We start from the raw sequence: 14,246 nt of genomic DNA on the forward strand, positions 1-14,246 counted from the left end.
ATAACCTTCCTTATTGCTAGTCATGCACTTAATAAAAAGGTTACATTGAGTCTTTCTAACTCTCTTGCAGTTGCATAGTGCATAGCTGGGTGCAGTTGTTTTCAAGCAGGAGGACTTTAGCTGACACGTAGTCAGTAAGATGCAGCACACATGTTATCATTGCAGAGTTTGCTTGGGGTCTTGAACGCACTTCGAGTATTCTGCAAAAGAAAAAGAGAAGGAGAGAGGACTGTTTTAGCATTATGCAGATGGGAGTGCATGATATGAACTTTGTCTTGGTAAAGTTCCATAGCTAACTTATGATATGCAGTTAGAAACTGGTAATGGTAAAAGGCTATTTATTGGTTCACTGTTGCAGTGACACTACAAGGGCAAGCTTCCAAAGCTACATAGTCTTTTATTGTAGTGTTTACATAGTATTTTATAAAAGCTCATTCACACCGGCGACTTGAAGAGGTTGCAGAACCAAGTTGGTCGCAAATGGTTGCTTTTCTTGAAAAGTGGCTTTTTGGGTCATTTGCTCACTGCTCGAGTTTTCAGTCACATGACTGCACTTGCAGAGTTTCTGAACTAATCAGGTGCGAATGAACCAGATGTCTGTTTATGCTGATGCTTATTTTATGTAGCAAGCTGACATAAACTCCGTCAATCGTGATACATTTCGGTATGGGGATGGGCCGGTTGCACATGGAGTGGACATTGGTCACCTTGAGTCGCTTTTTGGTTGCCACTTGCGAACGGTCGCATGACCTCCATAAGTTGCTGGTGTCAATGAGCCCATAGACTTGACGCAAGCTATAGGTATGTAAGTATGGAAAAAATTTAGTGATTTGTTGCCCTCATTGTCCCCATGTTAGAAGTATTGTTTGACAGTGACAGTGCACATGTCACCTTTTGTAAAGGTGACATGTCATGTCAGTGACATGTCAGTGACAAATTCATTATGAGCTGCAACACTGGTGACCATGGTCAAAGGGGCTTCAAGGCTGCACGACGGCTCTGGTTTACGAAAAATGTGTTTAATAAGTAGCAGTCATTGGAACTGTGTTTAGTCATGCACTTTGGCATGTCAGTGCCACTGTGAAATAACCTGTCGTGCACTCCGAGTTGCAAAAGCAGCTCTTTCATTACTCATTTTCCTTTCATTTCACATTCACCTTGCCACTTCCAAAGTGCTTTGCCCACCCTTATTTGTAAAGGTTTTTCTCATTTAGTAATCTTCTGTTTTAAGGATTCCCTTATTGTTATGCATCTCTTTAATGCATTCTTGACCACTAGCAAATGAAAATGCATGTGCATATTTTTCCACCTCTTTTGTACCTTTGCAGCCAGAACTGGAGAGTGAAAGCATCGACTTCTGGACCAAATATCTGATTGGAGACTCTGCCTTGCCCTCACTGCACGATGACGTGCCCGACTCCGTACCAGACCTTGTGTCGGCGATGTTGCCAGCGTTGCCGTCTCAGGAGCACAGCTACAGCCTGTCTCCTGACGGCAGCGTGGCCAGCTTGCTGTCACCTCGCACAGGCCCGGGGTCCGACAGCTCTGAATTCTCCACACTAGATGGCCATCAGGTAGGACTTCCGCCAGTGGGGCTTGCCCAGTTCCATAGTTGGGGTCCTTCATGGAATTCCTCAAGCAGGTTTCCCTACAATACAACCGAGGTAGCTGAGGCAGCTGTCGTCATGCTTCCTAGTGCATAACTGCCAGTTTCGATTGTGGTTCAACTGAGCGTAGCCATTTCAATAGGCAAGGAAGCTTCACTGCACATTTGCACATATGCCCATTGGGGTGCACGTTTGAATTCTTGATAGTGTGAGTTGCATTGCTCAGGTAACTTACAGGCGCCGACAAAAGTGGTATACTCCACGCAGCGGGAGCCGGAGCAACGGCAAACTGCATCACAGTGCCATCTACAGGCAGCGTCTGGGGTCGAGACAGCCAATTGGTGTCCTTTATCTGCAGGCATGTCTCTGGACTCGTGTCAATGTAGATGGCGTCACGATGCAGTGTGCCGCTGCTCCGGCTCCCGCTGCGTGGAGTATACCACTTTTGTAGGCACCTGTACATAGAAGCATAAAACATATGCGGACCTTTACATGGATAACTGCTTAAATACCTTTCCACAAACCTCGCAACGCTTGTTTCGTGCCAAGAAAAGACTTAGTTTACTTAGTTTACGCGAAAAGTTTAATCGGAAGGGTCCGAATACCTTTTTCTAAATTCAAATCTCCCGCTACCCAACCCGGGGAGTGGTGCGTTGCATATGCCATCGTCGCTGTTTGCTGCCGTGGGTGAGTAAAACAGACAGACAGCGGCACCGAGCCAAGACAGAGAGGTGGATTCGCCTCTGCAGCTGCTTTTTGGTCAAGTGGCGTAGACCGTTCAGGCATCCCGCGACGTCACATGGAAGCTGAATTCTCTGCTACTTGCAGTTTGTGCGAGTTTCGCGAGCCAGAAAAAACCACTGCAGCACTACGTGATCAGGAAAGTACTGTAACGCGAAAGCGTGGGCAGCACAGAGTCAAGTGAAAACGAAAGCTTTCGACCGCCTGCATCATTGTCAACAGTAACTTCAGTGAGTTCTTTTTTTCTGAAGATGAAATGGAACTGGACAAGTCGCATTTTATTTGGTCTTATAATACAATACGAGGATGTTTTCTGCAACGAGTAGTTGAGTACTAGTGACAGAATTTAATTGAGGAGTGCTTTCGTCATTGGGCAAGTGCTTGAATGTCCCGGGGGAGTCTCTAATCATGTCCTGCATTTACCTAGATTTCTCGATTATTAAGGCTCTGTTCGCGATAACATTGACACCTTAGAGATTCTAGAGCACTAATCTATCACTTTAGCTTTACTTAGTATTTGCCTTTAGTGTCCCTTTAATATTTCACCTGATGCTCGCCATACATATCTACTGTTAACAAAAGAACCTGCACATTCCTATTTGGAAAATATAGAATGTAAATCATGGTGTCTTATTGTATGCATTTACATTTTATTTTACTTTATTTTCATGAACTTTTGCGTCTTTGACAAGTGCGTGCAAAAGTTATGTTCCTGTTCTTTTATAGGAGTTAAAAGAAATCACTAGCTAGGTTTGCCAGGCACGAGTTCTGCGTCTGGAAAATGTTTACGCTGATTGTGCATCAGTGTCTATGATGTTCAGTTGAAACTTGTAACTTTCTGCTAAGGGCCTGCTTAGGAGTTTAATTTATCTGTCGTCTCAACTGCAGGAAGAAGCAATGGACTTTGATGATCCCCTGTACGTGGATGTTGTTGGCTTAGAAGAGTATGACAACAGTTCAGTTTCACCGTCTTCAGTTGTGGAAGAGTGTGTATCGACATCGTCACCTCTAGATGACATTGGTGAGTGCACTCCCTTCATGGGCTATAGGATTTATAGAATTATCGAACATTATGTCAATGCTGATCAACAAGGAGAAAATAAGGGATATTCGGTATTATAATATGAGAAAGATTGAGGAAGCAGTAAAATATAGACGCAGCATGAAATCAGTGAGAAGGAAACTTGGCATAGGACAAACCAAGATGTGTGCACTGAAAGATAAGCCGGGTAATATCATCAGCAATCTCGAAGTTATAGTGAAAGCAGTGGAAGAATTCTATACTGACCTGTACACTACCCAAAGCAGCCACAATACCTCCATTCGAAGTAGTTATGAACAGGTTACAGAGGCTCCTTCTATAATTAGTGATGAAGTTAGAAGAGCCTTGCAAGACATGAAATGGGCAAAAGCAGCAGGAGAAGATTGAATGCCAGTCGATTTAATCAAAGATGGAGGAGACATAATGCTTAAAAAACTAGCTGCCTTTTATACAAACTGTCTATCGATTTCAGGGGCTCCAGAGAACTGGAAGAATGCCAACATTATAGTAATCCACAAAAAGAGAGATGTTAAAAAATTGAAAAATTATGGGCCCATTAGCTTACTTCCAGTATTATATCTGTTCTCCAGTAGAATAAGGGCAACACTGGATTTAGTCAACCAAGGGAACAGGCTGGTTTCAGGAAGGGATACTCTACAATGGATCACATCCAAGTCATTAATCAGGTTATCGAGAAATCTGCAGAGTACAATAAGCCTCTCTATATGGCCTTCATAGATTACGAAAAGGCATTTGATTCAGTAAAGATACCAGCAGTCACAAAAGCATTACATAATTAAGGAGTACAGAACGCTTATGTAGATACCCTGGAAAATATCTACAGAGGTTCTACAGCTACCTTATTTCTACACAAGAAAAGTAGGAAGATACCTATAAAGAAAGGTGTCAGACAAGGAGACACAATCTCTCCAATGCCATTCACTGCGTGCTTGGAAGAAGTATTCAAGCTATTAAACTGGGAAGGCTTAGGAGTAAGGATCAACGGCGAATATGTCAGCAACCTTCGATTTGCAGATAACATTGTCCTGTTCAGCAACACTGGGGACGAGTTACAACAAATGATTGAGGACCTTAAGAGAGAGAGTATAAGAGTGGGGTTGAAGATTAATATGCAGAAGACAAAGATAATGATCAATAGCCGGGCAAGGGAACAAAAGTTCAGGATTGCCAGTCACCCTCTAGAGTCTGTGAAGGAGTACCTTTACCTAGGTGAATTATTCACAGGGGAGCCTGATGATAAGAATGAAATTTACAGAAGAATAAAAATGGGTTGGAGTGCACTCGGCAGACATTGTTAGATCCTGACTGGTAGCTTACCATTACCATTGAGAAGAAAGGTGTACAATCGATGCGTTCTACCGGTGCTGACGTATAGGGCAAAAACTTGGAGACTGACAAAGAAGCTCAGAAACAAGTTAAGGACCACACAAATAGTGGTGGAACGAATAATGTTAGGTGTAATCTTAAGAGACGGGAAGAGAGCGGTGTGGATCAGTGAGCAAACAGGGATGCCCAATATTCTAATTAAGATTAAGAGAAAGAAATGGAGCTCGGCAGGTCATGTAATGTGCAGGTTAGATAACCGGTGCGTCATTAGGGTTACAGAATGGGTGCCGAGAGAAGGGAAGTGCAGCTGAGGATGACAGAAGACTACGGGGGGTGATGGAATTAAGAAATTTGTGGGTGCTAGTTGAAATCAGTTGGTGTAGGACAGGGGTAATAGTAGATTGCAGGGAGAGGCTTTCGTCCTGCAGTGGACATAATATAGGCTTATGATGATGATGAATTATACTACATGATTCTTAAAATACGAACCCTGACCATATTAAACTTAACCCTTTAAGGTGCTGTGTACATGATTTGTGTGCACTAAGATACTGCATCAACAACAAAAGCATTGATGAAAGTAAATATTTAAAATGTGTTGCACGCATCTTTAAACACTTCTGATTGGAATAGTGCTGCAAGTTTGAATAGGAAGTGCGAAAGGTTTTAGTAAAATGAGTGGGAAGGTAGACTGTTGGATGTTTTTGCTCGATGTCAGTATGCCGTATGTAGCGGGTTCACTTCTTTCATTGTTTTGTACCAGGCATTATTTTCAAATTGCTAGATAAGTGCTTTTCAAGCCTGCTGGACATGAAATAGTTGATGCTGTCATATTTGATGTTCCTGTAGTAAGTTTTTGCCATGGAGCTCACATTCTGTTAACTTGACAAAAGTTATTAAAGAATGGAAAATTCTTAGTCTATTTTGCAGCTGTGTGCTTTTAATGATTCTGAAGACACAAGAAATGCAGTGAAAGTAAGTTTTCAGTGAACAGAATTAATCATCGCTAGGGAAGGTTGATGATGATATTGGCTTATCTTATGTTTTCACATGGTCATGCATTATTTCCCAACTCAAGAAAAGTCGATTCAGTAGTATGTGTGCTACTTTATTTATCTGTGTAACATAGTATATCGCCTGTAAACCACATTGCATGTAACTACACTGCGCATAACCACTTGATTGTTTCATGTTTAATATTCACCAAAGGGCTATGCTTAAGTGCTCTTCACATTGTTTAATATTATGAGGCTTTGAAACTTAGTTTATTGGAGTAAACAGATTTGGATCAGTCAAACTGAACTTGAAGCCAGTCACAAGAAATTTGCTGACTCTAGATTTTCAAAGCACCTTGAAACTGTTTAATTGAAATGAAACCTGCTGGTAATTCACTTAATTCGAACTCTTGAAAGAATATTGAGAAGGCATGAGTCATAACACGGCCATATTTCATGTTCAGGCTGCTGTGTGCTTTGACAGATGCTACTGAACCAGTCATGATGTTTTGGATATATGTTTTCAGGGACTAACTTCATTCTGCTACACAAAATGACCTACTATTAGTGACTGTTTTCATTTTCTGTAGCATTAATGCAGTTCCTGAAAGGCATGTGATGTGCAAACTTTTCATGCATAATTTATTTTTTGTTTACATTGTGCGTGCATGTTGTCCCTGCTCTCTCTGGTTTCTCATGTTTGTCAGTAGGAATGCTTAGTTTCATCAGTGTGACCAACATACAGCTTTACTTGACGTTGCCAAAAAAACAGACATTTGGTCAATGTGCTTCTTTATTTTGCAGCGGCTGATGTGATTGTTGCTACTACGGATGCGAAAGATTGTGAGCCTGTGGTGATTGTTGATGTAAGTAAATAATTATGTGGGAAACTCACTTGCTTTGCACTGCTTTCTTTACTAGTATTGCCAGAAAGGTGCAGGGTAGTACCTGGCCAACCTCCATTGAGCAAAAAAAAGAAAAACGAACTTTCAGCGGCCGCTGATCAGCGATGGTCGCCCGACGTCCAAAATCTGACTGTTCACCACTGATCCAATCTTTCCACGTATTTGCCACCCAGAAAACTGCCACCAACTGAAGTTGTTGCGCATGGCAGAAAGCGGGGTCAAATCGAACCATACCACAGAGGTTGGCTCCCATCGGTTGCACGTCGGCGGGAGTTTTGGTTGTTGACGCTTGGCTACTGGTGGGCTATTACCTGCCTTTGCTTCAAATGCTTGTTTTCCAGCCCTGTTTCTCCTCCTTGTTGCTTGTTCTGCCTTAATGTTCTAGTGAATAATATATGGCCACTGCTTCTTTTGTTTATGCTATGCAGTTAGAGGCTTGGCTTCTTGATGATGCTCAGCCCGCGCAGGCCCACAACATGATTCAGCAGGAGAATATGGTTTTCATGGACGATTACCATGTTCATCGTCGCATAAATAGCTTTCCGTGTTTCTTCGATTGCAGGGCAGGCTTGAAGGTGGGAGCAGACGGGAGAAAAACACAGCGGCGCGCGACCTGAGGGAGCCGTAAACAAACACAGGGTTGCAGACGAGGGATAATATCAGCTAAATACCAACGTGTTGCATAGCAAAAAATGTAGCCAATTAAATAGGTGCCATCTAGCAGCGAACACTTATGTGCACACATTTTCAGGTCAGTAACCTTATTTTGCGTGTAAAAAACACTGGTTTAGGTGCATTTTTACCTTCTGCTTTCATCGCTGACATAGCTTTCGTAGTCTAACGTGGTATGACAAATATACGACGGCGCTTCACGCTGGATTTTTTGTCACATCAAATTTGTCGTGAAAGTTCGCTCCATGGAGGTTGGCCTTTAGTCACAAATAATGAGCTAGGCCTGGATAACGTAACAATGTTATTCCAAATGGGATTCCATTTTTGATGCTTAATTGTTCCAAATGGTGCTCCGTCTATGTTATCACTACGATCGGCCAGCAATGGATGGTGGTTAATAACAAAGGCATAGAATTGAGTGAAAGGAATCCTTACAGTATATTGGCGCTACTGTTGATGAAAGTTTCATGCTTTTAGTAGAGCTACATGTAACAACGATTTCAGCCCCTCAAAAAATGTTTTGTGTGGAGCAAAAATTGTGCAATTACTGTTGCACATTATTAAATGCACACCATGACAGAGCCCCAATTTTATGTTCTCATCAGTGCTCGATGATTTAACAAACAAAAAAAAAAAAGTGGGGGGAGACCTTTTGATTCTAGATAGGATGTGCCCTTAATCACATGGCTACATGGTTTTAGGTATTGTGGCAGATAAGCTAAAAAGTACCGGTAGCAGTGTCACATATTTAGTGCATGTCCGTATATATGATAGATCTCTCCCATCATGAAGGAATGTGCTTCATGTGCTTCTTAATCTTAATGTATGCTATCTTTATTTGTAAGAGAGTGTTGGCTCTAACTACCTCATTTTTCTGTGTCTCTTATTCATTGTCCTGCTGGTGCAGCTTGTATCTTCAAGTACAGTTCATATGAAACCTGGCTGAATCAGATTGTGATTAGAGCAACAGATTGTAGTAAGAGTACAGCTTGCATGTCGGATTATGCATAACACCTGCACCATCTTGTATAGTTGACATTATAGCACTGTTTGGCGTGTATTTTAAATGCAGGACATTGTACTGCCTGATGCCTTGGAAGCTCCTGACAGCCCTGAAGCTCCGCTGAGCCCCTCTGCAATGTCATCCTGCAGTTCAACGCACAGTTCCCCAAGTGTTGGGAGCCGATCCAATAAGGTTGTTTGAACTTCTTGTAGCTCTAGGTTACCTTTTGTGGGGTACCACCTATTGATGCCATTTTTTTTATCGAACGCTGTTGGGAATACTTTTGCGTTTGTGCGACGTGATGTCTGAGGCACTGCTTCAAGTGACAGATGCGCATCCCTCAATGCACCAAAGCAACTAGAAGGCCTATAAGTAATGCTGATTGGCTGTGCCAATCCTTTCATTACATCTGCTTCTGCAGGATTAGCTAGTCCATGTACATTGAAAGCAATACTTGTACTATATCTGAACATGGGGGTATTGATTGAGAATACAGACATTGTAGGCTTTGGCTAGGTAATTGATCCTTGAACTCCTGCCCATCACAGATATTTTGTCCCTCTCACATGTTAGCAAGAGACATTATATTTTTTTGTTGATAATATTGCATTAAGAAAAATGCAAAGATGAAGACAAACGCTTGTCTTCGTCCCTGCTGTTGTGCGTCTTTTGTTGCACTATATCCCCTCATCAGAGGAGAGAGAGAGAGATGGTGGCATTTGAAGCTGCTGTTCATGTTTAACGCCAACCCAGTTTCATTTGTTAATCTGGATGAATGATTTGGTCTGGTTCGTTACATTCAACCTGCATTTCTTTTACTGTAGGCCGCAACAGGCTTTACAGCTCGCTATCGCATTGCATGTGCATACACGCATATGTGTAAGTATGCGCCACATGCATAGCATGCAATTTTTTTTTCAGGGGGGGGGGGGGGGAGAGGGGCAGGAGGTTGTGCTATACATGACCGGCTTTTTCAGCTTTTAAAGTAAGAAAAATGAGCTAAATCTGTTCATGAATGTGTGCATACTTGCTTGTTAGGTAAAGGCCAGCACTGAGCTGGGGACTTAAGTGTCAGTCCAGGGTCTTGTAATTAGCAGTATGTTGCAGAACTCAAGCATTACAAGAAATCACTAAAACCATAGAAAAGTATGATGTTCAAAACTGTAATGAGGCACTGGGAGTGTTCTATGCATCTGTGTGCATGGTTTGTGCACTGAACCTATCAATTCCTGTTGCCTCGACCATAGTAAATTCACATTTTTGTTGCCAGCGTGTTCCAAAAATTTTCTTGGGAACACCTGTGTGTTCTGCTAGGAAGTTCAGCGCTGGAAGAGAAAGTGTGAGATGGGGATGACAAGAGAATGCATGTATAGCTGCATCCACACATGTGATTGTGGTGTTTCACAATTGTGTTTCAGAAGACGGAAGAAGTTTTACACCTTACAGAAGAAGAGAAACGGCTCATGCACAAAGAAGGCATTGTCCTGCCGACAACAATGCCCCTCACTAAGGTGAGTCGGCACACATGGCATCACGTGCCGTAGTGCATAGTGCGTGGTCGGATACTAATGGGTGGAACCACTGCCTCTTGCACTGCTTTTGTACGGTCAAATTTTATTGTATCAAATTGAGTTTAATCAAATTATCACTTACGTAGAACAATTTCTGAACATTACAAAGCCATAGGAAGAATACAGAGCCACAAGGACAGTTACATAAAATGAGAATTTTATCCATATTTGGTTCTGCCCGTTGCGGTAGCCCAGTGGCTATGGTATTGCACTTCTGAGCTCAAGGTAGCAGGTCCGATTCCAGCTGTGGTGGCTGCGTTTCAATGGTAACAAAATGCAAAAACATTCACATACTTAGATTTAGGTGTACCTTAAGGAACCTCAAGTGGTCAAAATTAATCCAGAGTTCCCCACTGCAGCATGCCTCATAATCAGAGTGTTGGCTTGGCATGTAATATTCCAGAACTCATTCGACTCTGTAAATTGGCAAGTCACAACTTGTCCCTTAATACTTGCTTGCACTTTCTGATTGGCCCACAAGTCACAATCTGCCACTCAGTGTCACAGATAATACAAAAATGATCGTTATAGGAAAAGGAAAAAAGATAAAATATGGCCCCAGAATGTCTCAACACGAGACTCTAGGGTGCTCAAGACGCGTATGTTAGCAGAGGGTGTGTCGTCTGCCTTTTCTCCTGTTTTAAAAAGCACTGTTTCAGTCATTACCGAAGATGCCCAAAACGCATTCTTAAAAGCAGACAGAATTTTCAGCACACATCTCAGAGTGAAGACAATGTGTGACAAGACGGAAAATGCGTTGCAGAATGCTTTTGACCCAAACGTCACATAAAGTGTGGGAATGATGTCACACTCGTGCTTCACCGGCTGATGTTGCATTCCCCGACGCTATCAGCTTCTAGTTGTGCCTTTGAATTCTGTGTTAGACATGTACTTTATATGACTCAGGAAATTGAAGATGATGGTGAATGATTAATGTTTTTTTATTTCTTTTTGGTTAGCTCAAAGGCCTAGTAATTGGAAGGGAGAAATATGTTGCTCTGTCGTGCCTTGACATTGCTTCACTATCCCAAAATAAATTGTGTGATAGCACGAAGACACATTAAAGAAACAGAAGTCAAGCATAGCTTATTACTACAACTTATAGTTCACTAGTAATGCTCTTTATTTGCCTGCTATTTCGTTGCTTTTGAGCTCGATTCAAACACAAACCAGAAATTCAGAAGTCTGTATATGGAACATGCACAGTGACAAGTTGAATTCCATATTTTAATCTGCCCCTCCCTTGCTGATATATTGAAGATCTCTTCACATTTGTGTTCTTTTGTGCTGTGTTTTTGATGGTAAGCTAATATGGCAAATTCCACATCACCCAGTGGTGTAGAACACTGATGTTTGTGGGATTGCTGGGTCTATTGTATAAGCATAAAGAGCCCAGTTGTTCACTGACTTATTGCAGGTAGATAAGCTTATATGCTTATATATATGTTTGTGTTGCAGGCTGAAGAAAGGGAGCTCAAAAAGATTCGAAGAAAGATTCGAAACAAGGTAGGCTATGGCCGCATTGATCATATGCTGATTGTCATTGTTGACTTATGAGAGTAGCACATTTTTGCATGTAGGTACAGTCTAAACTCACAGCGGACCCGTGTACAACAGACTTTCGGATATAATGGACTATATTTCAACCTTAATTTGTTCTGCCTATTTTATTAATGCAACAAAGTTCACTGTTAACGGACCACGCTACAACATACGAAATTAGTGTCCATTTTTTTTCAAAATTGGGGGTATAAGACATACTTTTGCTGTGTTGGCACGGGCTGACAACTGAATTGTGAAGGTCAGCCGACCATTGCGAGCACAATATTGTGCACACGAGGGAGGAAGGCAGGGCGGAAACGCTCTCTCTTTCACACGCGAGGCACGGGGTCAGAGAGGCGTGAGAGAGGGGTGATCCACTCCGGCGGCTGCGCAGATCAAAAGCGATCTGCGATGTGTACAAAGTGCTCGCTCGCGCGAGTGCTCTATCTTGAGAGCGATCTGTGATGTAAAGAAAGAGCGCGACCGTGCGGCTTCGTATCTTGAAAGCAATCTGCGATGTGGACAAAGGACAAAGTGCACCCACTGCCAGTAGCTTTGTATGCGCTGTGCTTTCGACGTTTAGTTCGCGTGGTGGTGAGAGACAGCATGGTCGATTCTCTCGCTGCTGCTGCTGCGCTTATCTTGCTTAATTTGCTATGGTAATTGATGCTTTGCCTTTCAGGCAAAACTGCGACTTTTTTGTTTGTTTTTTACTTGGACGTTCGTCACTCAGTCCTTGCAATAAATTTGTTTAGACATTTCGATGGAAGTTTCGAAAGTTAGGCGTTTCGAATAATATAGACTTCGGATCAAACGGGCATTTTTTATCAGATTATCAGGGTCCGTTGCAATGAGAGTCGACTGCATGGCCTTCCCGCAACACACAACACAATCTCTGATTAGAACTATCAGAAGGGGAAAAAAGTACCTCCTACAGTGAAACCTCATTAAACCGTAGTTGGCCGGAGCTCGGAAAAAGTACATACTAAACGGTAGTACTGTTTAACCGAAATTGCATGAGATCGCCTACTTACCTGTCAAAAACGGAACTCGGAGAGAGTGCGATGAAAGGGGAAAAAAACGTGCAGTATTTATTCACTTCGCACAACAAAAATGTTATTTTCGTTTGATGCCGCGGCGGCCTAGCATGACGACGACAGCGGCCTCAAACTTACTGAAGCTGCGTGCCAGCTTTCCAGCCAGCCCCCTCTTCTCGGCAAACACTTGCATGGCAGATTCCTCGTTGGTGTTACGTATTCTCCGTGCACGTGTGCAGTAGTGCTGCAGAAGTCCTGGGGCCACCCTTTTCATTGCCGGGTGCCGGAGTTTGGAATACTTTTCATTTGGAATAGAGTTACGTTATCCCGCCCCTGTTCTCGTCGCGACGATTGCATTCATGAGGCTGATGTAACGCGCAGCTTATGCCTCTGTCGGGCCTGAATTGCCCGTGCTGTTGCTTTCCGTGTCGTCCTCATCACTGTGGCTAGTTGACACTTCGGCGACACAGGCACCGATGGCGAAAAGCCGAACCTCGTAGCTGGCATGTCTTCGCGGTCGCAGCAGCGCTGCCGAGCAACTTCTTTGTATTCCAAATGCCACACACGGTAGTCAACAGCAGATCCCTGTTGCGTGCCAGCGCCGACTTCTTCATGTCACGTTCGATAGCACGGACGATGTGTAATTTTTCTTCTATGCTGAGCACCCGGCGTCTTTTTTTTATCCAAGCTTCGGAACGACGCAAGTCCTCGCTTGCACGACGCCATAGTGCTCTCTGGCACAGTCTCGAAATGATGTGGATGTGGCTTCACGCGCAAATGCACAGGGCGCTTGGATGTTGTTCCGATCTCTGAGGCTTGTTGTTCTGCTGGGCCGCCCGATGGAGACAGCGCACCGCCGTGTTTGCGCGACGAAAAGTTGAAACGCTACGTTTTAACCGATGCTTATGCAATAGGATGGTACGGTTTATGCGGATACAAAACACATTATGTTCAATGGCCGCTGAGTCGGGGATTTGACTTTACTACTTTTAAAACGAAACTACTGTTTAAGCGGGTTCGGTTTAACGAGGTTTTACTGTATATATAAAGCGTGCAGCAATGCTTAACTCTTGATGTGAGCATAGTACGCAATTAGTAGTATATTGGCACAAAGCAATGCTCTGGTAACGGAGCATTGTATGCCTTATATGTAGAGCTTTGTATCTTTTGAGTGTGTTCATTTATTAACCACGCTTACTGCACTTGGTTTGAAGAATGATGAAGCTTTGGAGCAAATCACTTTGCATTGCTGTAAATCTATGCTGCTCATCGAGGTAGCAATGCAGAACAAGACAATAGTTCCATATGACCTGAATGCCCACTGGGTGTTTTTAAACTTATGGCATTATAGAGACCACTTTTTGTATATATAACCTGCATCCAGCAAGCACTCTTGCTGTCTTGAAAATAATTTTTTTTCTTTTTTTTTTTTTTTTGCTTTACGAATGCAAATCAGTTCAAGACAGCTTTTGTGAACACCAGCATAAAGCATCATGGTCAGGGTAGCCAGCATGTAGTCTAAGAGCATTTCATTGTTGTTATATAGATGCACAATCTTCTGTTGTTTGTTCTTAAACTGATAACATAATACTGCCTTGATCTTCTTTGCAGCAATCGGCACAGGACAGCCGAAAAAGAAAGAAAGAATACGTTGACGGATTAGAGAGTAGGTGAGTAAGGCACTCACCGTTATGAGGGGTTCTCTAATTTGGCTGTGAGGAATCACTGAAGTGCCGTGAAATCCCCTTGACTTCCGTGTCGAGATACATGCATAGAAAGTAAAC

General features: G+C 42.8%; 1 protein-coding gene across 5 annotated transcripts in view; it reads left to right on the forward strand.

Annotated features, from left to right (window-relative positions):
• Positions 1-14,246, forward strand: part of LOC126542069 (uncharacterized) — a 36,044-nt gene that overhangs the window by 10,340 nt on the left and 11,458 nt on the right. For 4 of the 5 annotated variants that reach the window (XM_055076945.2, XM_050189062.3, XM_050189064.3 and 1 more), the window contains exons 3-9: positions 1,329-1,574; positions 3,237-3,369; positions 6,537-6,598; positions 8,382-8,504; positions 9,731-9,823; positions 11,342-11,389; positions 14,074-14,132. In XM_055076945.2, coding sequence (XP_054932920.1) covers positions 1,329-1,574; positions 3,237-3,369; positions 6,537-6,598; positions 8,382-8,504; positions 9,731-9,823; positions 11,342-11,389; positions 14,074-14,132 — 764 coding nt within the window. The remainder of the gene's footprint in view (positions 1-1,328; positions 1,575-3,236; positions 3,370-6,536; positions 6,599-8,381; positions 8,505-9,730; positions 9,824-11,341; positions 11,390-14,073; positions 14,133-14,246) is intronic. The other variant, XM_050189065.2, reaches the window with a different exon arrangement.

This window comes from Dermacentor andersoni, chromosome 2 (genome assembly GCF_023375885.2).
Source record: "Dermacentor andersoni chromosome 2, qqDerAnde1_hic_scaffold, whole genome shotgun sequence".
Lineage (NCBI taxonomy): Eukaryota > Metazoa > Arthropoda > Arachnida > Ixodida > Ixodidae > Dermacentor > Dermacentor andersoni.